The 27,693-nt window shown below is 40.5% G+C and overlaps 1 protein-coding gene across 2 annotated transcripts in view; it reads right to left on the bottom strand.

The window, feature by feature from the left end:
* Positions 1-27,693, bottom strand: part of sp4 (sp4 transcription factor) — a 49,023-nt gene that overhangs the window by 17,178 nt on the left and 4,152 nt on the right. For both annotated transcript variants that reach the window (XM_020529430.2, XM_020529431.2), the window contains exons 4-5: positions 9,347-9,584; positions 5,160-5,359 (exon numbers count right to left, since the gene is read on the bottom strand). In XM_020529430.2, the coding sequence (XP_020385019.1) occupies positions 5,160-5,359; positions 9,347-9,584 (438 nt within the window). The remainder of the gene's footprint in view (positions 1-5,159; positions 5,360-9,346; positions 9,585-27,693) is intronic.

Genomic DNA, 27,693 nt, shown 5'->3' with positions numbered 1-27,693 from the left:
TCAGAACCCCCTTCCCCTCCCCCTTTTCTGATGAAGGGTCTAAGCCCGAAACGTCAGCCTCTCTGCTCCTATGACGCTGCTTGGCCTGCTGTGTTCATCCAGCCCTGCACCTTGTTGTCTCGGATTCTCCAGCATCTGCAGTTCCTACTATCTGTTCTCCTGAAATCACTGGTTTTATTTTAAATTTGTTTATGGGATGAGAGTTAACATGGCTGGTGAAGCTTTTATTACCCATCTTCTGAGAAGCCTTCTTGAACAATTCTTCTACGGGGTCTAGATAAATACAAAGTCCTGTTAGGAAGGTTGTTTCAGGATTCTGACCGAGTGACAATGAAGATATTGTGACAACATTCCATGTCAGACTGGTGTGTGAATTTCAGAAAAGCTGGAATGGTCTTGTTCTCATATTCCTGCTGCCCCTGTACACTCCAGGCAGTACAAATTACAGGATTGGGAAATGTTGAAGACGTTTTCGTAAGTTACCTGTAATGCATTTTGTAGATTATACACAGTGGTGGAGGATATGAATATTTAAGGTGCTGGATGCAGTGCCAATCAAGACAGCTGGTTTTTCCTGCTTATTGTCAGGAGTCAAGTGTTGTCAGAGCTGCCCTCATCTGAACAAAAAACAAAGCACTGCATCACACACCTGACTTCTATCTTTCAGATGCTGGAAGGCTTTGGAAAAAGTCAGATAGAGTGTTACCGGTCACAATTCCCAGACTCTGACCTGCCCTTTCAGTGATAGTACACGTTGCTGGTCAACGGTAATTCCTGAAGCCTTTGACAGTTGGAGAATTCAGTGATGGTAACGCAATTGAAGGTCAGCGGGGAGATGATCAGAATTCTGTTGTTGGAGTTGCTTGCTGCCTGGCACTTGTATGGTCCAATATTTCTTGCCATTTATCAGCCTAATCTCAGAAGTTGTTCAGATTCTGCTGCATGCAGACACACTGTTTTATTATGATGAGTTGCATACGGAACTGAACACTGAGCATTCGTCAGTGAACATCCTTACTTCTAACATCATGACGGAAGGTGGCTAATGTAGGACATTTTTCTGAGTAATATCTGCAGTGATATGCTTGGGTTGAGATGACTGGGCCTGCTACAACCACACCGATCCTTTACAGCAGATGGGTTTCCAAACAGCGGTCAGTATCATCAAATGCCACCCTATCCAGATTCCAATCGACTTCAAAATCTGTTAGGGCCCTTTACTTTCACATTTAGTCACAAATGCCACTTTGATGTCAGAGGCAGGCAATCAATCAATCTCCTCTCACATTTTGTAGAGCAACATTGCATACGTGAGGCTGTAATGCATAATTCTGAGCACTTCTGGCTGATAATTGCAAACGCTTCAGCTTCTTTTTTTTTGTATTCACATACTCTGCCACAAGTCAGCCTTCTTTTCTGGCTTGTTAATTGCCCACCCACCATCCGTGAACGATGTGGTCAAATTGCACAGCTTTGATCTGATTTGGTGCTGTGGGATCACTTAGTTCTGGGCTCCTTTCACTACTTAGCATGCATATGTACTGTAGTCTTAAACAGTAAGAAGTTCAGTTTTAGGTATGCCAAGTGCTCCTAATAGCTTTGAAATATGCCTCATTGAACCAAGGTTGGTTCAACGGCTTGATTGTAATGAGAGATATGCTAGGTTTTGATGCTACAGACTGTAGTGAAATACAATTCTACTGCTTCCAATCCACAGCCCCCTACAAATGCCCCATTTTGAGTTGGTGAATTTGCTTTCAATCTACTCATCTACAGTGGTAGTGCCACAAAAACATTAATCCATTGTGGAAAAAGGGTATTTTGTCTTTGCTAAATCCGTGTGGTGCTCACTTCTAGTAATTGCTGTTCGAGTTAACTGTGTTCGCTATCACTGCCATTTTTGAAAAAAAAAATCATTTTAGGGACAATAATAGAATCATATTGTTAGCAGAATTGTAGATCCATATAAACTATGAAAACAAGAGTCTGGATTAGTGATAATTTGGAATCATCTTGTGAAGGTGGCTTCCTACAATTTGAACAAGTGTAAAACTGCACAAGGAAATCCTGGAGTGTAACAGTATGCTTTTGTCCATGTTATAATACAGAAAAGTCAATCTCTATCTTTTAGTGACAGGGTCAGTGTTAACTGATACCAGCTACTCCTTTCAAAGCACAAGGTGTTTATCAATAACAGAGAAGGGATGTTTCAGATTACACTTAAAAAACAAATACCTTTTAAATTGACTTTAAGGTATTTATCAACATTTCAATACCAGCAATAGAGGGCCGATTAGAATAGGCTGTGAAAATTTTGCAGTATTGCCATGTGATAAAGCAGAAACCATCACTTTTTAAATTTCTGATGCCCTTACAGAATAACTTGGAACCAAAACCTGTTTTACATAACATAATTCATAAATCGAATAATTCCTTCAAAGCTAGCCTTCAGTAACTAGACATTTACAAGCAGTTTAAGACATGAGAAGGTGACATATTGTCTCAAGGGCAATAGTCAAGGACATGTTTGATCCCACAGGTCTCACTAAACTAAGCACATTTGATTGATTGTTACGTCTTCAGTGCCTTTTCAGATTAGGAGCTGATAGTGGCATTATTAGAGCAATTGTTCAGTCTTAGTTAAATACTTTAACCATTCTTGGACAAAATTGATAAAATTGCAGTGCAAATGTTCCAAAATCTAAATTACCTATTTAATTATACAATTGAAACTTAATATTTTACAGTCATAGTCAGTTCACAACCTTGATGTCACATTAAACCCAAGATGAGTGATTTTTAAAAAGAGGGTGGTCTGCATGTGGAATGAACTTCCTGAGGCAGTGGTGGATGGGAGTACAATTAAAACATTTAAAAGACATTTGGGTAGCTACATGAATAGGGAAGGTTTGGAGGGATATGGGCCAGCAGCAGGCAGGTGGGACTAGTTTAGTTTGGGATTATATTCAGCATGGACTTGCTGGATCAAAAAGGGTCTATTTCCGCACTACAGGACTCCGTGAGCTCCCAACTTCATGTTTATGCCATGGCTGAAATATCTTATTTCCATCCGTGTGACATCACTCAACTGCACCTGCCTCAGCACTTCATCTTCTGAAATCCTCACTGATACCTCATTTCCTTTAGACTATTCCAATGTACTCCTGGCTCATGTCTCACATGCTAACCCTTGGAAACTTGCTGCCTGTGACCCAATTTGCACTTGGTCACTTATATCCTTATATGGCTTGATGTATTAACTTAAACTAAAGTGAATAAGAATAGCAGTTAAAATTCAGTACATGAACTTGTCTGTTTAAATGCTCACTGATCCAAGTTTGGAGAATCTACTGGAATGCTGACAGCATACATTCGGAAAATTGACACTGACTAGTTGTACTTCAAGATGATAGATACATGGATTAAAAATTCAATATTACTGGAGTAAAATACATTTGTACAACAAAATTTACACCTTTCAGTTCAACCCATGAATATCAAACAGATTATTTATTTTAGGGAAAACAGAGCATCAAGGGGCTTCATGCTGGCATTCAAAATTATAAAACTTGACAGTATAAGTGCCAGTTTCCAACATCTCTCTGAACTAACATCTTTCACCATTGTCATTGGATAACAACTGAAGTGGCTTTGTTTGATGGCAATGCTCCTCTGGTCTAGACAAATCTGCACACATTTTCAGACATAGATCTAATCTGAACATTCAACTACCATGCAAAAACATTTCAGGAACCTTCAAATACAGGTAGTTATTTTGGTATTACTGTGTAGTCAATCAAAAGTTTAACCAAAACAGAAAACACCCCAATTTACTGAAGAATTAGACTCCAAGACACTTATTGATGCTTCTAAATGAAATCCACAGAAGGAATTCATATAATGCAATAGGATTAAAAAGTTAGACGAAAGAGATTGCTGCATAGTATGCATTAGAATGCTGTATCTGATTTAGCTTTAAGCTTGTGTAAAGCAATGAAGACAATTAAGTTTTTAAAAAAATAAATTAACCCCAGAACTTCATTGTTAAAGTTTGTGCTGGATGTTCATGAGCTCCCAGCAGCTCCTTGGGGAATGTATTATTTTATTTTGATGACAGGACGTACTGTAACAAAGTCCCTGGCACTTTAATCACATCTCCTGGTGGGATATTGTCAGGTAACATTAGTGAGAGCCAGGTTAATAACAACTTCAAGCTACCTTTCCCCCAGACTGGATGAAGAATGAATTAGCCAAAGAGAAAGGGAGTATAGGGTTGAACGCTAGATTATCTGCAGTAATAAATAAAACCTGAAAGAACTGCGGATGCTGTAAATCAGGAACAAAAACAAAATTGCTGGAGAGGCTCAGCAGGTCTGGCAGCATCTGAGAAGGTAAAAAAACAGAGTTAACATTTCGTTAACTGGAATTCCGAGTAAGGGTCACCGGACCCGAAATGTCAACACTGTTTTTTCCTTCTCAGATGCTGCCAGACTTGCTGAGCCTTTCCAGCAATTTTGTTTTTGTTATCTGTAGTAATATTCACTAATGAAAACATCCAGGTCTTGAATGGCAACTAAAGACTCTTCCCATTCTTTATTTTCAAGGAGGTGGTGTTGAATTTGGACAAGCTATTTGTCAGACCTCAGCTGGAGTAATATGTACAATGGAGTCCCACTTAATGAAAGGGTTGTCAACGAATTGGAGAGAATACAGAAGCAATATACAAGAATGGTGTCAGGATGAAAAATTTCAGTTATGAGAACAGATTTAAAAGGTTAGGCAAAGAAAAAAAGCTAAGAGGTGATCTGATAGAGGTTTCCAGTGTCATTACCAGTGGACTGGACAGAGAAATTGTTGCTGCTCTTAAATGGATTGAGAACAAGACAGCGCAGATTTGAAGTTTGTGCAAAAGCAGCAAATAAGAGGGGAGAAAACCTTTTCACAGAGCAAAGAGTCAAGGTATGGAACGCACTGCCTACAGTGTGTGGTTGTTCAAATGAGGCATTCAAGAGGGCACTGGACGATTGTTCGGACGTTTAAGGGTTTGGGACAAAAAGGAGAAGATCAATAGTGTGTAATAGCGCTCATTTAAAGAGCCTGTGCCATAAGAACCAGGACCAAAATAATGTTTTTCACTGTACCACGTCTGTGATACTAACCTGTATGAGTTCTTCTGTGCCTCTGTAATTCATCACTCCGGGTGAAACGTTTCCCACAGAACAGCCAGTTGCACACAAATGGTCTCTCACCAGTGTGCCAGCGAAGATGTGCCCGTAAGTGGGAAGTTTTCCCATAGACTTTGCCACAACCCTCCATGTGGCAAATGTGCTGTTTCTTCTTCCCTGGTTCAGATGAACTCCTATTTAAACAAATCACAATTGGGAGATTCCAAAAGAAAAAATTAAAGCATTCCAACATTTTCTGCAAGTCAGTCACCCTTTGTGAAAATAATGCAGTACCCAACAATAAAGTTTCTTTCTCAATAGATTGCTGAAGCATTAGAAGCGAATGTGATTCCAAACAGGTGAAATTAGGATTTTTACAGCACTCCAAGCTGTTCAGTTCTCCAGAAAATGTGTGTCATATATCCAGTGGGAAACCCCAGGAACCATTGCTAGTTTAGTTGGGACCTGGAAACACAGATTAACTAGTCTCGTGCTTGCTCTGCCTTGAAAGGGCAAAATTTCCACCCATTTCAGGATGGTGGTAATAAACCATTATAAAAAGTGGTACACAACACAGTGGCTCACTGATTAGCACTGCTGCCTCATAGCACCGGGTTCAATTCTAGCCTCACCTTCTGCCCATGTCCATGGGTTTCCTCCCACAGTCCAGTGATGTGCAGGTTAGGTGGATTGACCATGCTAAATTCCCCATATTGTGTCTAGCGATGCGCAGGCTAGGTGAGATGGCCATGGGAAATGAGGGTGAAAAATGCAGGGTTACAGGGATGTGGTAAGGGGGTGTCGTGTCTGGGTCAGATGCTCTTCGGAGGGTTGGTGTGGACTTGACTGATCGAATGGCCTGTTTGCACACTGTCGGGATTCTATAAAAACACTTGTGATAAGCTGCTCAGTGTGGATTTTTAATGGACCAGCCATTTAATTAATCAACTGTTTCCTAATAACTACTGAATATATTCAAAACAGAATATTTGCAGGACATATGAGGGGATTTCTAGCAGCAGTTGATGAAATCTAAATTTAAAGAACCAGATAAACATCAGCAGAATCATAACTATTTATGACTGCAACTACAATCCTTCCATAATATAACCAATTTCACGTTCAATTTTTATTTTGTTTTTTTTTTTTAAATCATTTCCTGAAAGTGAATCCTCTTCACATCTAGACAATTCTGAGGTATAAAAGCAGTAAAGTTCATTGCACACAGATACGTTGCGATACAATTCCACCTGAAATATTCTCTCAACTTTGTTTCAAATACACAACTATGTACAGGTGGCGCTTTTGGCTTTAATCAGGAACACTGCAAGAACCTACTCAAAGATATACTTCAACCATGTAACCAGAAATGACACCAGATGGCACATTTATACAATCAATGGCAAAATCTGCCCCCTATAGAAACCAGTCCAGACTTTATTTGAACTCTGGTCTCCCCAGCAAAAATGCAAGTCATCTCCTCAGCATTTAGTATGTCGCTACTAGACTGCATTATCAATTTTTAATAATTATCTTCAGTTATAGTTCAAAGCACTGGAGACAAACAGCTATATACCAGAATGCTAAAAAGCAGTCATTGTGACATTTAGCATAGCCTCATGCTTTAGTGCAATATACAATTCCTATTCAGTCCGCATACACTTATAACGCTTAAAAGATACCAAGTAACAAAAACAAAGTTATGAGTTGGCATGACAGATTCAAAGCTGGTTTCATTTCAGTTGACAAATTTATTCATTTTTATATTTAATATAAAAAAAGGAACAAGTTGCATATCCCAGATTTTTAATATCCTTGAAAACCTCTCCAAAGGCAGTGAATGTTAGGATAATTGGAATTTTCCTGATAGAGGTGGATTTTTGTTAGGCACAGTTGTCTAGGGATTTGAAGTAAAGGGAGATAAATGGAATTGAGACGCATGGGATGGATAATCTAACATTGGCCAAGCAGGCTCAATATAGCTGAATAGGCTATTTTCCATTCCAAAAGTTTATTGTGGACAATCGGAGGTAGTGCCAACAGGTTCTCAAGAAAATGTTTTAAATAATTGATTGCAAATGAAAGAAACTCCTGGATTATGCTGAAAATAGTTGCCAAGAAAATAAGCCTGACATCAATCACTTGATTTAACAGCATAAACCACTTCAAAAAAGCTAGATCCCAATAAACAGTCTACAGACTATGGTTTCCAGCATCAAGCTTTTCACTATAATTTCTAGAATGGAAGACCTGTAAACATGTATTAATAGCATTTAGACTGGAGGAGCCAGAAGGAAGAAGGGCCCATATTACAAGAGCTTGCTTACAGACAGTGCATGCAATTGTTCAAAGCTTATTTACTTGTTTTAGATTAACTCTTCTGAACTGAATTTATATTCAATTAAATAGAATATACAGTACAGGAAATCAGGTCATTTGTCCCAAACAATCCATGTTGACATTCACGTTCCACTCAAGCATCCTCCAGTCAGTGCCCATCTAACACGCAACATAACCCATTTTCATATGCTCACACTTAATTTCCCCTTAAATACATCTGTATTATTTGCTACAGCAACACTTGTCACATGAAGTCCACACTTTGGTTTCAACTTGTTTAATAAAACAAATCTAATCTCATCCAATTCTGGTACAACTATTACATATGCACAAATTTAACAAACTCATTGCTCAGCATCGGAAACATTTCAGCATGGTAAAAGTTAGTGACTGGGCTTCTGCCTACATACGCTATAATACAAGTACAATTAAGTCCTTTCTTTGCTCAATATATTGATGGGAGCCCATAGTCTCTTCAATCACAAATTTCAACAAATCCAGGGTTTTAGCTTCTATTTCATGTGACTGACTCTCCACAAAGGTCTAAACTTTAATTTTTACATTCTCTAACATATCTTTCGAGATCACCTCAGCTTGTTTAGACCAAAAGGCCCACACTTCTCCAGTTTTTGCACAAAACTGGGTTTCTTGACTTATGGATCTACTTTTCACCGCCTCCAGGATTTGAAAACTTTCCATGGATCCGTGATCACCTTTTCGCGCAGAGGGTGGTGTGTGTGTGCATGGGATGAGATGCCAGAGGAAAATGGTGGAGGTGAATACAATTACAACATGTAAAAGACATCTGGATGGGTACATGAATAGGAAGGGTAAGAGGGATATGGGCCGGATGCTGGCAAATGGGACTAGGTCAGATTGTCTTGTCTGGTCGGCGCAGACGAGTTGGACCGAAGAGTCCGTTTCTGCGCTGTATGACTGCGCACTCTGGCCAGTTTGTGCAGAATACCTTCTGACTTGTATCCGATGCTTGGTTGTGGTGTTCAGTATTTTGTTCAGTTCCTCACTGCAGCTCAGCAATGATGCTCATTGTACATTTTCTAAAACTTCTATTCCACTAACAGCTCATCTTAAACTTGGAAATCTAGTACCTGAACCTCACCCTCACTGCTTTACATTCTCTCCCAACCCCACACAATGAAAAATGATAAGCTTTGTTTATATTCTTCTATGGTCTTGCCAGTCCTCATCTCTGTAATCTCAACATTTTGGCAGAAGCCAAATTATTTACATTCATTCACCGCTCTGAAATGTTTCAGATTCTGAGCAATGAGTCTTTAATGTTAGCCCAATGTTTGGATGTTTGGATCTTTGGATCTGGAAGATTGAAATATTTTGCCAACTTTACCCATTCTTCCTAATACCTCCTGAAAAAAAGGGGATGATTCTCAACTGTCTTACATTTAATATAGATTTATATTTGCAACCATTTACAAATACAACAAGGAGCTTCCCAATTTAATAAGATCATATCTCATCTGATTATACAGACATGAGGTTACAGAGCATGCATACTTCAGAATTATTTTTAAGGGAGATACGGTGGTTTTAGCGTTGGTGACGAGGACTGCACAAAATGGAAAGTAAACTGTAATGGCGGTTTTTGAACTGCGTTTTAATGAGTATTGAAAACACAGCATTTAAAAACAAACAAACAAACAAACAAACATTCTTTCCCACTCTATGCCAAAAATGAGCTTTTGGTACCATATTTTACAGAACACTCACCATATACAAATAACTTTATTAATATATCCTTTAGAAATTCAACATTAAGGAATTAAGGAAAGTAAAAAAGGTAGAATTTTCGTTTCTTCACTCACCTCCCTTCTCCATCTCTGCAGTTAGGGCATGAGCATGCAACTCTCCTTAGCCTTTTCCCAGGCTGAACATCCTGGTCACTAGCTGGTTGGAGCTGTACTTGCGTGATGCTGTTAGGGCTAACAGTGCCCAGTGTAGCATTGGCAATGTTGCCAACAGCTACTGTAACAGGAGTTACAGTTGCAGGCTGCAATTTCATATGCCATTTTGTATCGCCACCATCCTGGGTCTGCTGTTGACCTATGGAATAGTATTACGTATAAAGTTACTTATTCTTCATACTTGATCTGTACATTAAAAAAAGTGGTTAAAACATCTAGTTAACTTCCAACAGCTCCTTAAATCTTGCCTACTTATGCCTCCTCATTAAATTGAGGAAATTGACACACAGTCTTTGATACTATCCAATTCTCAAAAATAGACTTACGACAATGAATATATTCTTCTGTTAAATTTGTAGAAATAAACACCTGGGAGAGAGAAGTAGTCATTCAGCACCTCAATCTTTTTCTTTTAAAAAGAAAAGATCCACAATGATATGTACCTCAGTTTCACTCATCTCGCTTTATCTCACATCTCCAAATGCTGCAATGACACAAGGAGCAAATAATCTTAGCATCAACAAATTACAATTTGCTCAATAGCCAAAGGTTTGTTTGTTGTTGTTTTTTTTTTAAAAAAAGGGTAATAGGCCCAGATTTTCACATCGTGTGAAAAAATACTTTGATTTCTGCTCGCAATAGTCTGGATCTATTTGCAACTGTAGTCTTTGCTCTGAACCGTTTCCCTGTAAGACAGCGGGTTCTACCTCTACCCTATTGAATGATTTTAAAGGTCTCTACTAGATCCTAGAGTCATTGGTTTGTACAGCATGGAAACAGATTCTTCAGTCCAACTCCTCCGCGCCAACCAGATATCCTAACTTAATCCAGTTCATTTGCCAGCATTTGGCCCATATCACTCCAAACCCTTCCTATTCACATCATCTATCCAGATGCCTTTTAAATGTAATTGTACCAGCCTCCATCACTTTCACTGGCAGCTTATTCCATACACTCAGCACTGTGTGAAAAAGTTGCCCCTCAGGTCCCTTTTAAATCTTTCCCCATCACCTTAAACCTATGCCCTCTAGTTTTGGACTTTCCCTACACTGGGATAAAGACCTTGGCTATTCACCTTATCCATGCCACTCATGATTTTATAAACCTCTATAAAGGTTACACCTCAGCCCTAGCCTCTCCTTATAGCTCAAAGTCTCCGATCCCAGCAACATGCTTGTAAACTTTTTCTGCATCCTTTCATGTTTAACAACAGCTTTCCTATGGCAGCGAGACCACGACTGAACGCAGTATTCCAAAAGTGATCTGAACAACGTCCTGTACAGCCACAACATGACATCTTAACTCCTTTACGCAAAGCATTGACCAATAAAAGGAAAGTGTACCAAATGCCTTCTTCATTGACCTATCTACCAGAGACTCCACTTTTAAGGAACTGCAAAACAGCACCCCAAGGACTCTGCTCAGGAACACTTCCCAGGAGCCTAACATTATGGCTAAGTCCTACCCAAATTTGCCTTACCAAAATGTAACACCACACATTTATCTAATTAAACTCCATCTGCCGTGCCTCTGCGCACCTGATCAAGGTCCCATTATACACAAGAACACAAGAACTAGGAGCAGGAGTAGGCCATCTGGCCCTTCGAGCCTGCTCCGCCATTCAATAAGATCATGGCTGATCCTTTCGTGGACTCAGATCCACTTACCCACGTTCTCACTGTATCCCTTAATTCCTTTATTGTTCAAAAAAAACTACCTTTTTTTAAAAAAGCATTTACTGAAGTAGCGTCAACTACTTCACTGGGCAAGGAATTCCACAGATTAACAACCCTCTGGGTGAAGAAATTCCTTCTCAGTTCAGTCCTAAATCTGCTCCCTCTAATCTTGAGGCTATGTACTCCGATAACTTTCTACACTGTCCACCACGTAACCAAATTTGATATCATCTGCAAACTTCATCATTCCTCCTATAATTCACAACTAAATCATTCTCCTAATGCCCTTATAATCAAAGGGATTCACTCAATCCCAGCTGTCTATACATGCCATTTACATCCTCCTGTTTCTTGACCAGATCCTCAGTTTCTCTAGTCATCCAGCATTCCCTACCCCTACCAGCCTTGCCATTCACATTAATAGGTACATACTGCCTCTGGACTCTCGTTCCCTCAATTTTCAAGGCTTCCCTCTTTCTCCCCCTTTACGTGCGAAAAGACTCTCCTAATCAACTTTTCAAAGTTCTTGCCTAATAGCCTCCAATTTTGAACTTTAACTTTTACATCCAATCTATCCTTTTCCATAATTATTTTAAAACTAATAGAATTATGGTCACTGACCCCAAGGTGCTCCTCAGTCACTTGCCATTCTTTATTTCCCAAGCGAAGGTCAAGTTTTACCCCTTTTCTAGTGGGATCATCTATATACTGAATAAGAACATGTTCTTGTACACACAAATTCCTCTCCAGCCAAGCCCTTAACGCTATGGCAGTCCCAGTCTATGTTTGGAAAGTTAAAAAGCCTTACCATTACAACCTTATCATTCTTACAGATACAAGATCTCCTTAGAAATTTGTTTCTTAATTTCCCACTGACTGCTTGGTGGGGGGGGAAGAGAGGAGAAGGGAAGAGGAGGTGTAATAGTACAATCCCAATAAGGTGATCATCCCTATCTTATTTCTCAGCTCCACCCAAATAACTTCACTGGACATTCTTCCAGGAATGTTCTCCTTAATTACAGCTGTAATGTTATTGTTAACCGAAAATGCCATTCCCCCTCCTCTCTTGAACCTCCCCCCACCCGCCTCCCATTCCTATAGCATCTATACCAAGGAACACTAAGCTGCCAGTCTGGTCCATCTCGGAATCACTTTTCTGTAATTGCTGTGATATCCCAGTCTGGTGTTCATAAACACGTCCCTAAGGAACGAGATCATGAAGTCAGTGTGACTAAGGGGAAGAGTAGACAGAGAGCAGATGATGAACGCAAAGGGACAGGTGGTCTGAGGTGCATTTGATTTAATGCGAGAAGTGTAGTAGGTAAGGCAGATAAACTTAGGGCTTGGATTAGTACCTGGGAGTATGATGTTATTGCTATTACTGAGTCTTGATTGAGGGAAGGGCAAGATTGGCAACTAAATATCCCAGGATATAGATGCTTCAGGCGGGATAGAGAGGGAGGTAAAAGGGGTGGAGGAGTTGCATTACTGGTTAAAGAGGATATCACAGCTGTGCTGAAGGAGGGCACTATGGAGGACTCGAGCATTGAGGCAATATGGACACAGCTCAGAATTAGGAAGGGTGTGGTAACAATGTTGGGGCTGTACTACAGGCCTCCCAACAGCGAGCGTGATATAGAGGTACAAATATGTAGACAGATTATGGAAAGATGTAGGAGCAACAGGGTGGTGGTGATGGGAGATTTTAATTTTCCCAACATTGACTGGGATTCACTTAGTGTTAGGGGTTTAGATGGAGCAGAATTTGTAAGGAGCATCCAGGAGGGTTTTATAGAGCAGTCTGTAAATAGTCCAACTCGGGAAGGAGCCATACTGGACCTGGTGTTGGGGAATGAGCCCAGCCAGGTGGTTGAAGTTTCAGTAGGGGATTACTTTGGGAATAGTGATCACAATTCCGTAAGTCTTACAATACTTATGGATAAAGACGCGAGTGGTCCTAAAGGTAGAGAGCTAAATTGGGGGAAGGCCAACTATAGCAAAATTCGGCAGGAGCTGGGGAATGTGGATTGGGAGCAGCTGTTTGAGGGTAAATCCACATTTGATATGTGGGAGGCTTTTAAAGAGAGGTTGATTAGAGTGACAGACAGACATGTCCCTGTGAAAATGAGGGATAGAAAGGGCAAGATTAGGGAACAATGGATGACAGGTGAAATTGAGAGACTAGCAAAGAAGAAAAAGGAGGCATACATAAGGTCTAGGCGACTGAAAACAGATGAAGCTTTGGAAGAATATCAGGAAAGTAGCACCAGTCTGAAACGAGGAATTAAGAGGGCTAAAAAGGGTCATGAAATATTTTTAGCAAACAGGGTTAAGGAAAATCCCAAAGCCTTTTATTCATACATAAGGAGCAAGAGGGTAACTAAGAGAAAGGGTTCGCCCATTCAAGGACAAAGGATGGAAGTTATGCGAGGAGTCAGAGAAAATAAGTGAGATTCTTAATGAGTACTTTGCGTCAGTATTCACCAAGGAGAGGGACATGACGGATGTTGCGGTTAGGGATAGATGTTTGATCACTTTAGGTCAAGTCAGCATTGGGGAAGTGGGGGGTGGGGAAGGAAAGTGTGTTGGGTATTCTAAAAAGCATTAGGGTGGACAAGTCCCCAGGTCCGGATGGGATCTATCCCAGGTTACTGAGGGAAGCGAGAGAGGAAATAGCTGGGGCCTTATCAGATATATCTTTGCAGCATCCTTGAGCACGGGTGAGGTCCCGGAGGACTGGAGAATTGCTAATGTTGTCCCCTTGTTTAAGGAGGGTTGCAAGGATAATCCAGGTAATTATAGACCAGTAAGCCTGACATCAGTGGTGGGGAAGCTGCTGGAAAAGATACTGAGGGATAGGATCTATTTACATTTGGAAGAAAATGGGCTTATTGGTGATAGGCAGCATGGTTTTGTGCAGGGAAGTTCATGTCTTACCAACTTGGTAGAATTCTTTGAGGAAGTGACAAAGTTGATAGATGACGGAAGGGCTGTGGATGTCATATACATGGACTTCAGTGAGGCATTTGATAAGGCTCTCCATGGTAGGCTGATGGAGAAAGTCAAGTCGCATGGGGTCCAGGGTGTACTAGCTTGATGGATAGAGAACTGGCTGGGCAACAGGAGACAGAGAGTTGTAGTGGAAGGGAGTTTCTCAAAGTGGAAAACTGTGACCAGTGGTGTTCCACAGGGATCCGTGTTGGGACCACTGTTGTTTGTGATATACGTAAATGATCTGGAGGAAGGTATAGATGGTCTGATTAGCAAGTTTGCAGATGACACTAAGATTGGTGGAGTAGCAGATAGTGAAGGGGACTGTCGGAGAATGCAGCAGAATATAGATAGATTGGAGAGTTGGGCGGAGAAATGGCAGATGGAGTTCAATCCAGGCAAATGCGAGGTAATGCATTTTGAAAGATTCAATTCAAGAGCGAACTTTACAGTAAACGGAAAAGCCCTGGGGAAAATTGATGCACAGAGAGATCTGGGTGTTCAGGTCCATTGTACCCTGAAGGTGGCAAGGCAGGTCCGTAGACTGGTCAAGAAGGCATACGGCATGCTTTCGTTCAATCCGTCAGGCTATTGAGTATAAGAGTTGGCAGGTCATGATGTAGTTGTATAGGACTTTGGTTTGACCACATTTGGAATATTGTGTACAGTTCTGGTCGCCGCATCACCAAAAGGATGTGGATGCTTTGGAGAGGGTGCAGAGGAGGTTCATCAAGATGTTGTCTGGTATGGAGGGCGCTAGCTACGAAGAGAGGTTGAGTAGATTAGGATTATTTACATTAGAAAGACGGAGGTTGAGGGGGGACCTGACTGAGGTCTACAAAATCATGAGAGGTATAGACAGGGTGGGGAAAAAGCTTCTTGCTATCCAGAGTGGGGGGACTCAATTACCAGCGGTCATGATTTCGAGGGGAAAAGTTTAAGGGAGATATGCGTGGAAAGTTCTTTACGTGGGTGCCTGGAATGCGTTGCCAGTGGGGGTGGTAGAGGCAGGCACAATAGCGTCATTTAAGATGTATCTAGACAGATACATGAATGGGCAGGGAGCAGAGGGATACAGATCCTTGGAAAATAGGCGATAGGTTTAGATAGAGGATCTGGATCGGTGCAGGCTTGGAGGGCCGAAGGGCCTGCTCCTGTGCTGTAATTTTCTTTGTTCTTTCCCAAGTTAATCTGCCTTACAATGTCAGGCTTCTTGCATTAAAATAAACACTTTAATTTATCAGTCTTACCTCATTCACTGTATTACATTTGCCTGCCATGCAAAATACCTGTTTCTCGATGTCTGTATTTTTCGTATTCCTGTATGCCCTGCCACAGGAACTTTATACGCTACTCGCAATCTCGTTGTGACATCAGAGCAGTACCACTAACAATGAACAATTGTCCATTCTTTGTTTGCAGGTCTGAGAGATGTCTCCACTTCATCAAAACTCCATTTTTAATAAACCGCACTCTGGATTTCTTCCTGCCTTGGCTTCAGTGTAAGCTGTCTTTGCTAATTTACTTAACTCTGCATCTGATTCCTGAGCCTCAATTAAGACATGACAAATACCTCTTTTTAACTATTCTCATTCTTAAATAAAGTTCCAGCAACCCCAATATCTGCTTGCAGTATTACTGTCAACTCCAATGGTGGACTTAGTTTTGCCACTGCTTTGGTCAGGACACACCATGAAACAATCGCCAGAACCTGTTCTTCCAACTGTTTCATTTGTTTAGCCTCAACTGAAGTTTCTGTGATAATAGGTGAAGCTACAACACTCACTCCTGACAAATCATACAGGCAATTTCTTAACTAGTGCAGACAAGTTACAGTCCAATTATACTTTGTACTATGGAATTGGGGAATATTCTTAACCTATCCCATTTACCAACATTTTGGGTTTCAAACGAACCGTATGGAAGGCAAAAAATCTTTTTCCAGCAAGAGAGTGTGGGTAACCCCTGCACCCATTAGAAGAGTTATACATTTGGATTCTTCCTTTGAAAAATTGATTATCTTCCCTTTAGATAAAAAGCCTTTAAATTTCTCATCTATGTATTACTTTTACACTCAACATTGTCTACCTTCAGTCTTTTAACTGTAATTAAAAGCTACAAATCAGATCCATGGCCTTTTCACTCATCCTTAAGAACTTTAGTAAGTTCATGGCTTTCCATTTCAACTTTCAGCATTTGAACAAACGTATCACACCTTGTTGGAATGGAAACATCTTGGTTTCCAATTTCCACCCCCAACCTAAGACTTCACTTTCTGATCAGAGATGGCAATCTGGGGACATGCCGAGCTATCAACTGCATATTTGGCTACTTGTCTTCCTTCTACTGTCCCATTTTTTGTCCCTTTTGGATTCACAACGATGTTAGAAAAAGGATTTTATGGGTTAACGTACAAACGTCAGCCAGTATTGCTGCCGATCTCAGGTACAACTCTAATCTCAAATGAGTTTTATACAGAAAATAGGTTATTCTCTTAGGAGGTTTAAAAAGTCAGAGTTTCATATGTGATTTCACCTTCCAATGTTCTTATTAAACCTCTCAAAATTGCTTGCTTAACCTTTTCAAATTTCAATGTAGGTATGCCCAGCCTGCTTCCTTAAACCTTTGCCTATATGCCTCAGGCACTAACCTGTATTTAAGACTATGCTGGCTGCTTACATCATAGTCCCAAGAAAACGGACCACTTTGTTGATTATACGTTGGCAGGAAAATTGCACAAACAGTGTCCAAACCTCTTTGCCCAGCTATTTTCTCAACTGTCTAGAAGAATGCTTCCACATCCTTTTCTTTAAGTTCCTGTAATACTGTGCAAACTTAAACATTTCCTTACTGGATCTCAAATTGTGACTCATGCTCACCACTGGTGCCTGCATTAGGATCTAGCATCTCCAGATTCAACTGCACCTTTTTTTAGTTTAATATTCACGTTCTCTCTTCTCCCTTCCTTCGTATTTCTAATAATGGTATTTTCATTTCCATTTCATGCTTTCTTAACTGCATCTCCCTTTCTTAATCTTTTCCTGCCACCCTCTCCTCACCCTTCAGCCATTTCAAATATAATTGCATGTCATCCAATTCCAGCATTTCAATGCCTGAGGTACTTGACCCTCTTTATGTATCCTCAAAACCCAAGTGCTGTACTAGAACGTCAATTAGCTCACCCTTTAAACGGTCAGGTAATGCTATCTCCAGATTACCTGTCAAACTAATCACCCTTGATTTTGACATTTCCTTCAAGACTGTCAGCAATAAATCCGCCACCTGCAGGAAATCCTTTGCCATTTCCAATGCCGTGCCTTAAACGCAGTACAAAGCCTGGTGTTTTCCCTCCACCACATGCAAATCCTTGTTGCTTCTAGTTCCAATCCAAATCCAATCCACTTTGAATCCTGGACCAAGAGCTGCCAAACTTTGTTATCACCCAGTGTGGCAGTACGCTATAAATCAAGCCCTGCTATTCCTACGGTCATACTCAATGTCTAAGTCTTTTTTTAAAAGCAAATTATGCATAGAAAGTAAGGTGAAGAGAAGTACTATCATTCCTCATCTGAAAGTAAGGAGTAGACAAACAAAGTATTTGTCACTAGCATCTCCATGCACTATGACTCCATTGCCACATGATATGGTTGACTCTTTGAACAATGAAGCATAATCTGGTCAGCAGCACCCATACCACAACAGTAAGTAATTTTTAGCATTTAGTTTGGTCACAAAACACTCAAACAGCAGCTATGCCAAGCATGATCTGCTATTACTGAAAATAAGAAGATGTTTTGGTTTATCCTTACACCATTGAAATGCCAATATACCATTTTTGACACTAAAAAAAAGTGATTGTACTCAATAATAAAAGGGATTGTTGTAGTCTAGTTTAATTGAATATTAAGCAATGCTTAAACTCTATACAGTTCTAACCTTTGTAAAGATTACAAATACGGTACATGCCAGCGTTATCCAGTTTCATGGCGGTGAAATACACTGCACTATTATTAGAGTCATATAATTCAGAAACCACCTTTCCTCCCATTGAGTCCACACAGACCTATCTACACTGGTCCCACCTTCTGCCACTTGGCCCATAGCCTTGAATGTTATGACACTGCACATGCTCATCCAAGTACTTTCCAAAAGGTTGAGGTTACTCATTGCTACTAGTGCATGGTAGTGCATCCCAGATTTCTACAACCTTCATTTCCTTTTTAATGCCTCCACCTGCTCCTAATATTCCATTATAGATTTTCCCACAAGTAGCTGTTCCCAGTCCACTTTGGCCTGATCCTGCCTTATTTTGATAAAATCTGGCTTCCCCCAATCCAAAACTGAGTTTTCCAAATCATTTTTTCTTCATTTTCCATAATAATCTTAAACTGTACAATGTTGGGTTGTTATCACTAAAACAGATCCCCACTATCACCTTTACCATCCGCCTGGTTCATTCCCCAGAATTAGGTCCAGCACTGTGTTGTTCCTTGTTGGACCTTCTAGACGTTGACATTAAAACGCTCTCTGGAATCCATTTCAAGAAATTGGCCTCCTTTAGACCCTTTGATTGTGACTATCCCGATTAATGTTGGAAATGTTATGGTCCATGATCTACCACTACCACCACCCCTCAGTGAATTGTCGAATTGTCTATCTGCTTTCCTACTGCCTGTCTACTCCCAGCAATGTGACTACCACATTTTTCTTCCTAAACGCCACACAAAGTCTCATTTGAAGATGCTTCCATGTTACTGTCCCACCGCACTGCAGTAGCTATTTCCTTAACTAATAATACAACACAACACAACACAACTTTTTTAATACCACCGCCACCTCCCCCCGCTTCCACCAACAACATTGCCTAAAGGTCCTGTATTCCGGAATGTCCAGTTGCCAATCCAGTCTCTCCTTCAATGACACATCTATGATGCCAATAATATTACACTCCACACGTCAATCTAAGCCTTGAACTCATCTATCTTATTAAGCAGCTAAATTTAAGTTACAACCCAACTTTGTAACTCTGTAGTATGAAATCTTACTTTCATGCAGGGATAGAGTTAGGGTATCAACTCTATTCTATGTAGTGGTGATTTTCAAATATCTGACCCTAGAAAGAATGAGAAAATTTGATTTATTATGTGGTAGGCAAATGCATCAGAGACCTCAACTTGTGATTCTGGTGCCCAACATCAATTTATGATCTTCCTCTTTTGCTGTTATTACTGGCAGATTGACTATTGGTATTATATAAACTAGTTACTTCTGTGTGAGTCTAAAGCCAATTTTCTGTGAACATTTCACAAGTATAACTTTGAACAAAACTAAAAAGAAAACTGTCAAGGGAAAAAAAAATTATGCACAAACCAAGTTTAAAGGAATAAGCAATAATTAAAAATGGAACACATAATAGGATGTAGGAGTGAGAGGGAGCAAAACTGCAAAAAACTTTGAACAGCCTCAAAATCTACCTTTTGCCATCAGCAGCCTTTGCCAAGACTGAGAGTAGGAGGTGCACGGGTACAGAGGAGGCAGAAATGAAACCAAGAGACATGGAACAAGAAAAGTTTTGAGAAGTCTGTGCCAAAAAGGCTGTTCAGTTGGACCTGGAGTAGAAGACTGGCTCCAGCAGGTGGCTATTTGCCATTTGGTTGTTGAGGTTTGGGTTTAGTCAGTGTCAGGAGTCAGATTTATAGTTATCCAGGAGTTAAGAGCAGATTTAACTTCTTTAACATTTGCGAGCTACCTATTCAGGTAAGCCAGCCAGAAGCATCCAAAGTTTCAGACTCTAATTCAGAGCTAGGATTTTTCCTAAGGGTACCAGACACAGACAATTTTCATCAAAAATTTCCAATTCCCAGGCAATTCCTGCAATGTCAGCTGCATTAGAATTCCACATGAGTGGGCCATGCAAATACTGTCTGTGCTGCTAATGAAAGATCTGGGCCATGTTCTTTGAAATTTCGGTGGAACTGTCATCTTAGTAAGTCAAATGTCTAACTATTGAGTGCATCACAATTCGCTGAACTCAAAACATTGCTGATACTGTATATGCAGGATACCAAGAGTTTATTAAAGCACAAAGAAATAAGATAGATTCAACAAGAACAATATTTATATAGTACCTTTAACATAGTAAAACATCACAAGCATTATAAAAAAAAACAACAAACCACAAAATAAAATTACAGCAGACAACCATGGTCAAGAGTAGGCTTTAAAAGGAGTACTTTAGAAGGAGGCATGTACAGAAGCAATGAAGGTTAGGTGGGAAATTCCTGAGCTTGGAGCCCAGACAGTTGAAGGCATGGCCACCAAAAGGCCAGAATTCAATAAACATATCTAAAAAAAAACTGGCTTGAAGACGAGTATGGTCCCTTTAAGAGATATATACAATCGTGCACGCGTGCAGCCTATTTGTTCCCTGCACGTCACATTCTGCTTGCTACATGGAAGCACACCTACAAACGCTTAGAGGGAATACTGGCTGTAGAGCTGGAAAAGTTGAGATTAGGTGAAGGTTGGGCCATGGAATTGTTTATAAACATGGCTAAGATTTTTCAAAAGATAAATTGAGGCATTCACCAATTGGCAGTCAACGCAAGTCAGCAAACACTGATGGGTTGATGAGAATTGGGACTTGAGCAACAGAATTTTGATTGACTTCACTATTACAGAGGATTGAAGATTAGAGACCAAGATCATGTTGCGGCGGTTAGTCTATAGGTAACAAAGGCGTGGAGTTTGTTTCTGTGGCAGACTAGGCAAAGTAGGTTAGAACTGTGAGCTGTTATAGACTGATGTACAGATGCTGTACTGATGGCATGAGCATGTCGTCAGAAGCAACATTAAAATTTCCAAAAAAAAAAAAAAAAAAAAAAAAAAACAGAATCAGCCTTGGAAAAATGTCAGATGAAATCAGTGAGCATTTGCAGGTGGATCACTGAGAATAGCTTCAGAGTTCTAGTTTATTGGAGGAAATTTCCAATCATCCAACATTAGATGAGCAGTGTGACAAGTCAGGAATTGGGCAGTAGCTACAAATAGTAGCGAGATAAAATTCAGTGTACATATTGAAAGGTGACAGATGTTTTCAGGTTATGTAAGCAACAGACAACATGTGGATGAGAAACAGGAGGGGCTAAAGGTAGATCCTTGGAGGATAACCAAGGTAACAGTTCAGGAAAAGAAAGAAGCCACTGCAAGTGATTCCCTGGCCAAGACTGAATGAAAAGAATGGAAACTTACTCCCACCCAGCTTGGCAATGGTAGAGAGATGTTGGAGGAAGTAAATATGGTTAGCCAAGTTAGAGGCTCTAGATGAGGCAAAAAAGGAAAACAGTAGGGTCTTATACACTGATAGAACCACAGACTCAATGATGATTTAACAGACTAGTTACATCACAGGAGGCCACTGGCCTGGTGTACAGGCCATCTCTCCGCAAGAGCAACCCAGGTAGTCTTGCAGCCTCACCTAAATCATCAATTTTTCTTCTCAAAATTTAATGGGGTTAATAAACATAATGGATATACCAGGCTGCGCCTCTACTAACAAACTATTTTAATTAGCTAAGTTTCAAATAGGAAAATGCAAATAGGTGAACAAAGTGTCAAATTTATCTTAAATGTACCCATGTCTTTGAAGTGTAAGTGAAGCTTTGACAAATCAACACATGCATAACACACTGTTCAATAGGAAAGATTAGGGAAGCAGTACTCTGTAGTTAAAAATAAGCTCTGCAGCTCAAAAAAAAAAAGTAGGGCTAAGACTCAGGTGCAATTCTCCATAAAAGATCTCAACATTTTCAAATAAGAGATTACTGATGACCTAGTAAAACACTGATCCACTGAAGCTGACAGTGAGAAATTAGACCTTTTAGTTACAAGTTGAATTGCAAACATGCAGTAGTTAAGCCAATTTCCCAAAATCACTAAGCAAACTACAGTGCAGGTTCCAAAACTGCCAAGCACAACTGAGTGTTCTACACATGTTAAAACCTGAATTTCTGAAATAAAAATGGAACTGTTATTAAAAATTTTGTACTGGTAGTATTCATTTAAATAGGAACCTATTTCATTACCTTTGTTCTTGGGGACTGCCACTTCTTTGGGCATAAAGGCGCTCTGGGTCTCCACTCATTTAATTTCCCAGATTGTATGGGCTTCCCCAAATGACCAAGGGAGGCCAAGCAGCTGCAATAGCAGAGACCAATGTATGCAACTGAATGATGCAAGAGGAAACATTCTTTGTCTTCCTCCCTCATTTTCCTTTAGCACTCAAAAAAAAATATAGCAGTAAGCCCTCCAATTGTGATTTGTTAACTTTATGTATTGAAGGGCCCTACCAGCAAGAGCAGAAGGCAGGGTGTAACCTGATTGCATCTGTATGATGATGCACAATTCGGCATAACTTCATCAACTAAATTCAAGTGCAGCTTCAACCGACAGACCATCCAGCCCATTAAGTCCACAATGACACTTCAAAGAGCATCCCACCCCACCCTATCCTGGTAACCCTACATTCCCATTGGCCAATCCACCTAACCTTCACATCTTTGGTCTATGGTCAAGAGATTTTTTTGGGCAGGAGGAAGGTTTGTAGTGGAATTCCTCAAGGTCTGTATTGGGATATTTAGTTTTCATGTTATATATTAACGATCTTGATCTTGCTGTACATGGGAAAAGCCCCAAGTTGGCAGATGACACTAAAGTTAGAACAGTTGCAAACTGAGACAAAGATGGAATGGAACGCCAAAAGGACACTGACAAGTTTGTGGAGTGGATGGATAGGTGACAGATGACATTCAAGGCAGAGAAGTGAGAGGTGATGCACTTTGGTAGAAAGAACTCAAAAGAAATAGAAAATAGGGTCAACAATTCTAAAGGGATGTAGGAGCATGGTGACCTGGGTGTATCTATGTTCAGATTACTGAAAGTGGCAAGATAGGAGGAAATCACAATAACTTTAAAAATATAAAAAACATAGCCATTAAGTTAGCCTGCAGTCTATAGAGCTGTATTTTCCGAGTCTGGATTGTGAAGGTGCAAAGATGGCCTTTAGTAGTGATGTGCTCTTCCTGTTGGATGTGGGAGATTAGGGAGAGTCTCCACGTTACTGCTGATTATGTCTGCAGGGAGTGTGGTTGGTTACGAATCCTTTCGGATCGCATGGACAGGTTAGTGCGCCAGTTAGAAGCAATGAAGAAATTACAGGAGCTGGGGGTGTGGTGGATGGCAGTTGCTGGAAGGGAGATAAACCGAAGATAGTCAGGTAGATGGATTACCTCCAGGAATGACAGGAGAGGAAGGCAGGTAATGCAGGAGTCTCCTGTGGCTATCGCCATCTCAAACACGTCTCTGGTTTTGAAATGTAGGGGGCGATGCAATCTCAGGGGAATGTAGCACTGACAGCTGGGTTTCTGGTACTGAGACAGGCTCTAATGAAACGAAGGGTACGTCAGGTTCCAAGCGATCAATTGTGATAGGGGACTCTCTAATCAGAGACACAGACAGTCATATCTGCAGCTGACAGCGAGACATTAGAATGGTGTTGCCTCCCTGGTGCCAGGATCAAGAATGTAACAGAGAGGATGTAGAATATTCTCAAAAGGGGAGAGGGACCAGCAGGAGGTCGTTGTACACATTGGAACTGACGACACAGGAAGAGATAAGGATGAGATTCTAAAGGACAGAATAAAGGAAGTTAAGCAAGAATTTAAAAAGTAGGTCCTAGAGGATAGTAATATCTGGATCACTCCTGGCACCACAAGCTAGTGAGGGTAGGAATAGGAGAATAGAGCAGATGAATGCATGGCTGAGGAGCCAGTGCAGGTGAGAATTCACACTTTTTGAATCATTGGAATCTCTTCCGAAGTAGAGGTAACCTGTATAAACAGGGCAGATTAAATTGGAAGGGGACTAATGTACCGGCTGGGAGGTTCACTAGAGCTGCTGGGGAGGAGTTGAACTAGTAAGTGGGTGGGTGAGTGAGTGGGAGTGTGTGCGCGCGCGTGGTATTTTTGGCACCCAGGGAGATAGCAATGACAGAGTTCAGCCTGAGACTGGTATAGTTGGGAAAAGGAGCAAGTCAGACAGGGTAGGCACGAACAAAGCAAGAAATGAGGTAGCACTAAAAAATTAAACTACATTTATTTTGATGCAAGATGCCTAACAGGTAAGGCAGATAAACTCAGAGCATGGTTGGGAATGTGGGACTGGGATATCAGTAATTAAAGAGATGTGGCTCAGGGATGGACAAGGCTGGCAGCCTATTGTTGCATGGTATAGATCCTACAAGGAAGGATAATAAAAGGGGGTAGGGGGTCAAGAGTGGAGGGGAGTATTTTTTTGGTTAGGGATAACATTACGGCTGTACTTAGGGAGGATATTCCTGGGAATACGTCCGGTTAAGTTATTTGGGTGGAACTGAAAAATAAGAAAGAGATGATCACCTTATTGAGATTATACTATGGGCCCCCACAATGGTCAGCAAGAAACTGAGAAGCAAATTTGTAAGGAGATCTCAGTTGATTTTAAGAATAATAGGGTGGTTAGGGTAGGGGATTTTAACTTTCCAAACATAGACTAGAACTGCCATAGTGTTTAGTCCTTGGCTGGAGAGGAATTTGTTAAGTGTGGATGGACCCACTAGAGAAAGTGCAAAACTTGACCTACTCTTGGGAGATACGACAGGGCAGGTGACTGAGGTGTCAGTGGAGGAGCACTTTCTGGCCAGTGACCATAAATCTATTAATTTTACAATAGTGACAGATTAGGATAGATTGGATCTAAATGTTAAGGTTCTAAATTGGAGGAAGGCCAATTTTGACGGTATTAGGCAAGAACTTTCAAAAGTTGACTGGGGCGGATACTCACAGCTAAAGGGGAGGGCTGGAAAATGGGAAGCCTTCAAAATGAGAAATGAGAGTCCGGAGACAGTAAGTTCCTGTTAGGGTGAAAGGCAAGGCTAGTAGGGGAGGGGAATGCTGGATGATGAGAGAAATTGAGGTTTTGGTCAACTTGTGTTCTGAGGAAGGGTCACCGGACCCGAAACGTTAACTGACTTTTTTTCTCCACAGATGCTGCCAGACCTGCTGAGCTTTTCCAGTAACTTCCATTTTTGTGACCATTTTTCATTCCTTGGTGCAGATTGTGAATGTTAGACAATTTACCTGTGGTAGGCATCATGTACAAGAATCATACACAATGTACTTTAGATCAAAATATGTTGGCTTGCAAGAATCCAAGTTGATTTCGTCCCTCTCTAAAGTCATGCTGAAATTAATTGTAAACAGAGATAAGCTAACCCTATTAACACCCGAACACAACTGCAGTTCACAAAAAAATGTAAAATTTCACCCATCCAAGATAACTTCAAACCACTGGCTTTTTAAACAAAAAAGCGATTTCAAAGTAAGCACGCAGTTATGAATAACAAGTTTTGTGTTAGTCTGTGCAATATAACCACACAATCATGATGTTCAGTGAGACATTTTCAAAACAATTCCTTGTGTAAAACAGTTTAAGGCATTGCTTAGGTGTTTTAGGGTTGTTCTCAATGCAGGTACTATTGTCGTCCTAAAGTCAAAAGCCATTCTCCGGAATGTGACGCTTCACACAAGAGCGGGAGAAATACAACTGTGCTCCTATGGTGAAATTCAAAGCTCAAATTTTCCCCTTGCTAACACCTCCAAATCACTATCAAAATTTTTCCAGTTGTGTCACTAACATTAAAACTTGTGAATCTGGCATTTCCTTGGGTCCACCACTCAGCACTATCCTTCCCTCTCCCACTTCATTATCTGTTGCCTCTAGCCAACTTCATAGACGAATACCTGATTTTATCGTGGAATCTTATTACTTTGGATTTGGTTAGCAACTGTACACGTAGAATTCTGCCAACTGTTTTTAAATGAGGGAATTTAGTTACAATGTATCAATGTTTTCACAATTCACTTAGAACTTTACTTCCTGAAAAAAACTCGGACAAAAATCAGGCAGATTTCTTGCTGAAACTGTTGTTTGGTATACTTCAATGCAAGTAATTATCTGATTTATGTTGATGATTAGTTTCAATGCCAGTTAAAATAAGAGAAGGCTATTCAAATAAACCAACATAAAACACCTGTCTGCTGCATAATATGGTCACCTGGAAAGTGGTGCCATCATTCATTGGCTTTGCAATGTCCCCCTTGCATCTTGTTCCAAATTTTAAAAAACAACTTATTCCAGGTATCATGTTAATTGCAAGTCCTCTTACAAAAAAAATCCCTAGACCATTTTGAAGATGTATTAATAATGAGGCTCCCTATTCATTATGGTGCCCAGTTACTACACCTTCTATTATATACTTAGTACTTGCAGATTAAAGTTTAATATACATTTGCATAGGATCTTTCACAGCCTCACAATATTCCAAAGTGTTTCACCACAAATTGAAAATGTTAAGAACTGGTTGGAATTTGCAAAGCAAAAAAGAAGTGTCTCGAACAGAACAAAATTAATGACAGCCTGCTTTTGGTGGTATGGTTGAGGATAAAAGATGGCATTACCATGAGATCTTCTGTCGACTAGTTCTTACAGACTTCTTCCTTGGTTTCCATGAGAAGTGTCTTGGAATGACTACAAACCTCCTATCCACTGTATATGTCTGATACATAGGGGATGTGTATATGATGCTTAAATCACAGCTGCAAATGCATTATAAAAGAAGTAACCTAATAAGTGAGACTGGACAGACCACAGACATGCACTGAAAATGCCAACAGAAAACTCAGCCCCGTTGACCATGCAAAGTACTCATAACCAACATCTTGGGGCTACTGACAAAGTTGGGAGAGCTGTCTCCGATTAGTTATGCAACAGTCATACACATGAAATCATATCTTACTCAATGTCTCAGACAATATTCCCACCATCCTTGACCAACCCATCATGACCAAACCACAAGACAGAACCAGCAGAGGTGATGACACAGCAGTATAGGAGAAGGACAGAGTTGCCATGGAGTCCTCAAAACTGATTCCAGATACAGAGTTTCATGACATCAGATTCAACATGGGCACAGAAACCTCCTGATTACAATGTTTTGCCTGTTCCTTGGCTGATGAATCAATACTCCATGTTGAACACACCACTTGTGCGAAGATGGTGTCTTTTTATGGTGTCATTTTAATTGTGGGCTGAAATCAGAGAAGAACAGTTTTAAAACCAGGGGTTACAAGGTTTATTGCAGGATTAAAAGCAAATACTGATACACATTGCAAACAGTTTGCATAGCTGTGGCTTTTAACAGAGGTTGCAGATGAACCGGAGTCAAAGGGTTGTGTAGAAATAGAGCTTTGGTAGCGGATGGCTTGTGAACTAGTGCCTAAATTATTAACGACAAAACGTCTTCTCCCTGCTAATGATGTGATTGGTTCTCAGATAGTTGGGGGGAAAAAAGAGAGGCGGCTCCCTCTGCAGTAAAAGCTACTTTGAGATGGAAAAGAGATAGCAAGGTGTAGAGCTGGATGAACACAGCAGGCCAAGCAGCACCAGAGGAGCAGGAAGGCTGACGTTTCTGGCCTAGACCCTTCA

Source organism: Rhincodon typus, chromosome 2 (assembly GCF_021869965.1).
Source record: "Rhincodon typus isolate 14 chromosome 2, sRhiTyp1.1, whole genome shotgun sequence".
In the NCBI taxonomy this organism is placed as follows: domain Eukaryota; kingdom Metazoa; phylum Chordata; class Chondrichthyes; order Orectolobiformes; family Rhincodontidae; genus Rhincodon; species Rhincodon typus.
This window is presented reverse-complemented; position numbering and strand designations above follow the sequence as displayed.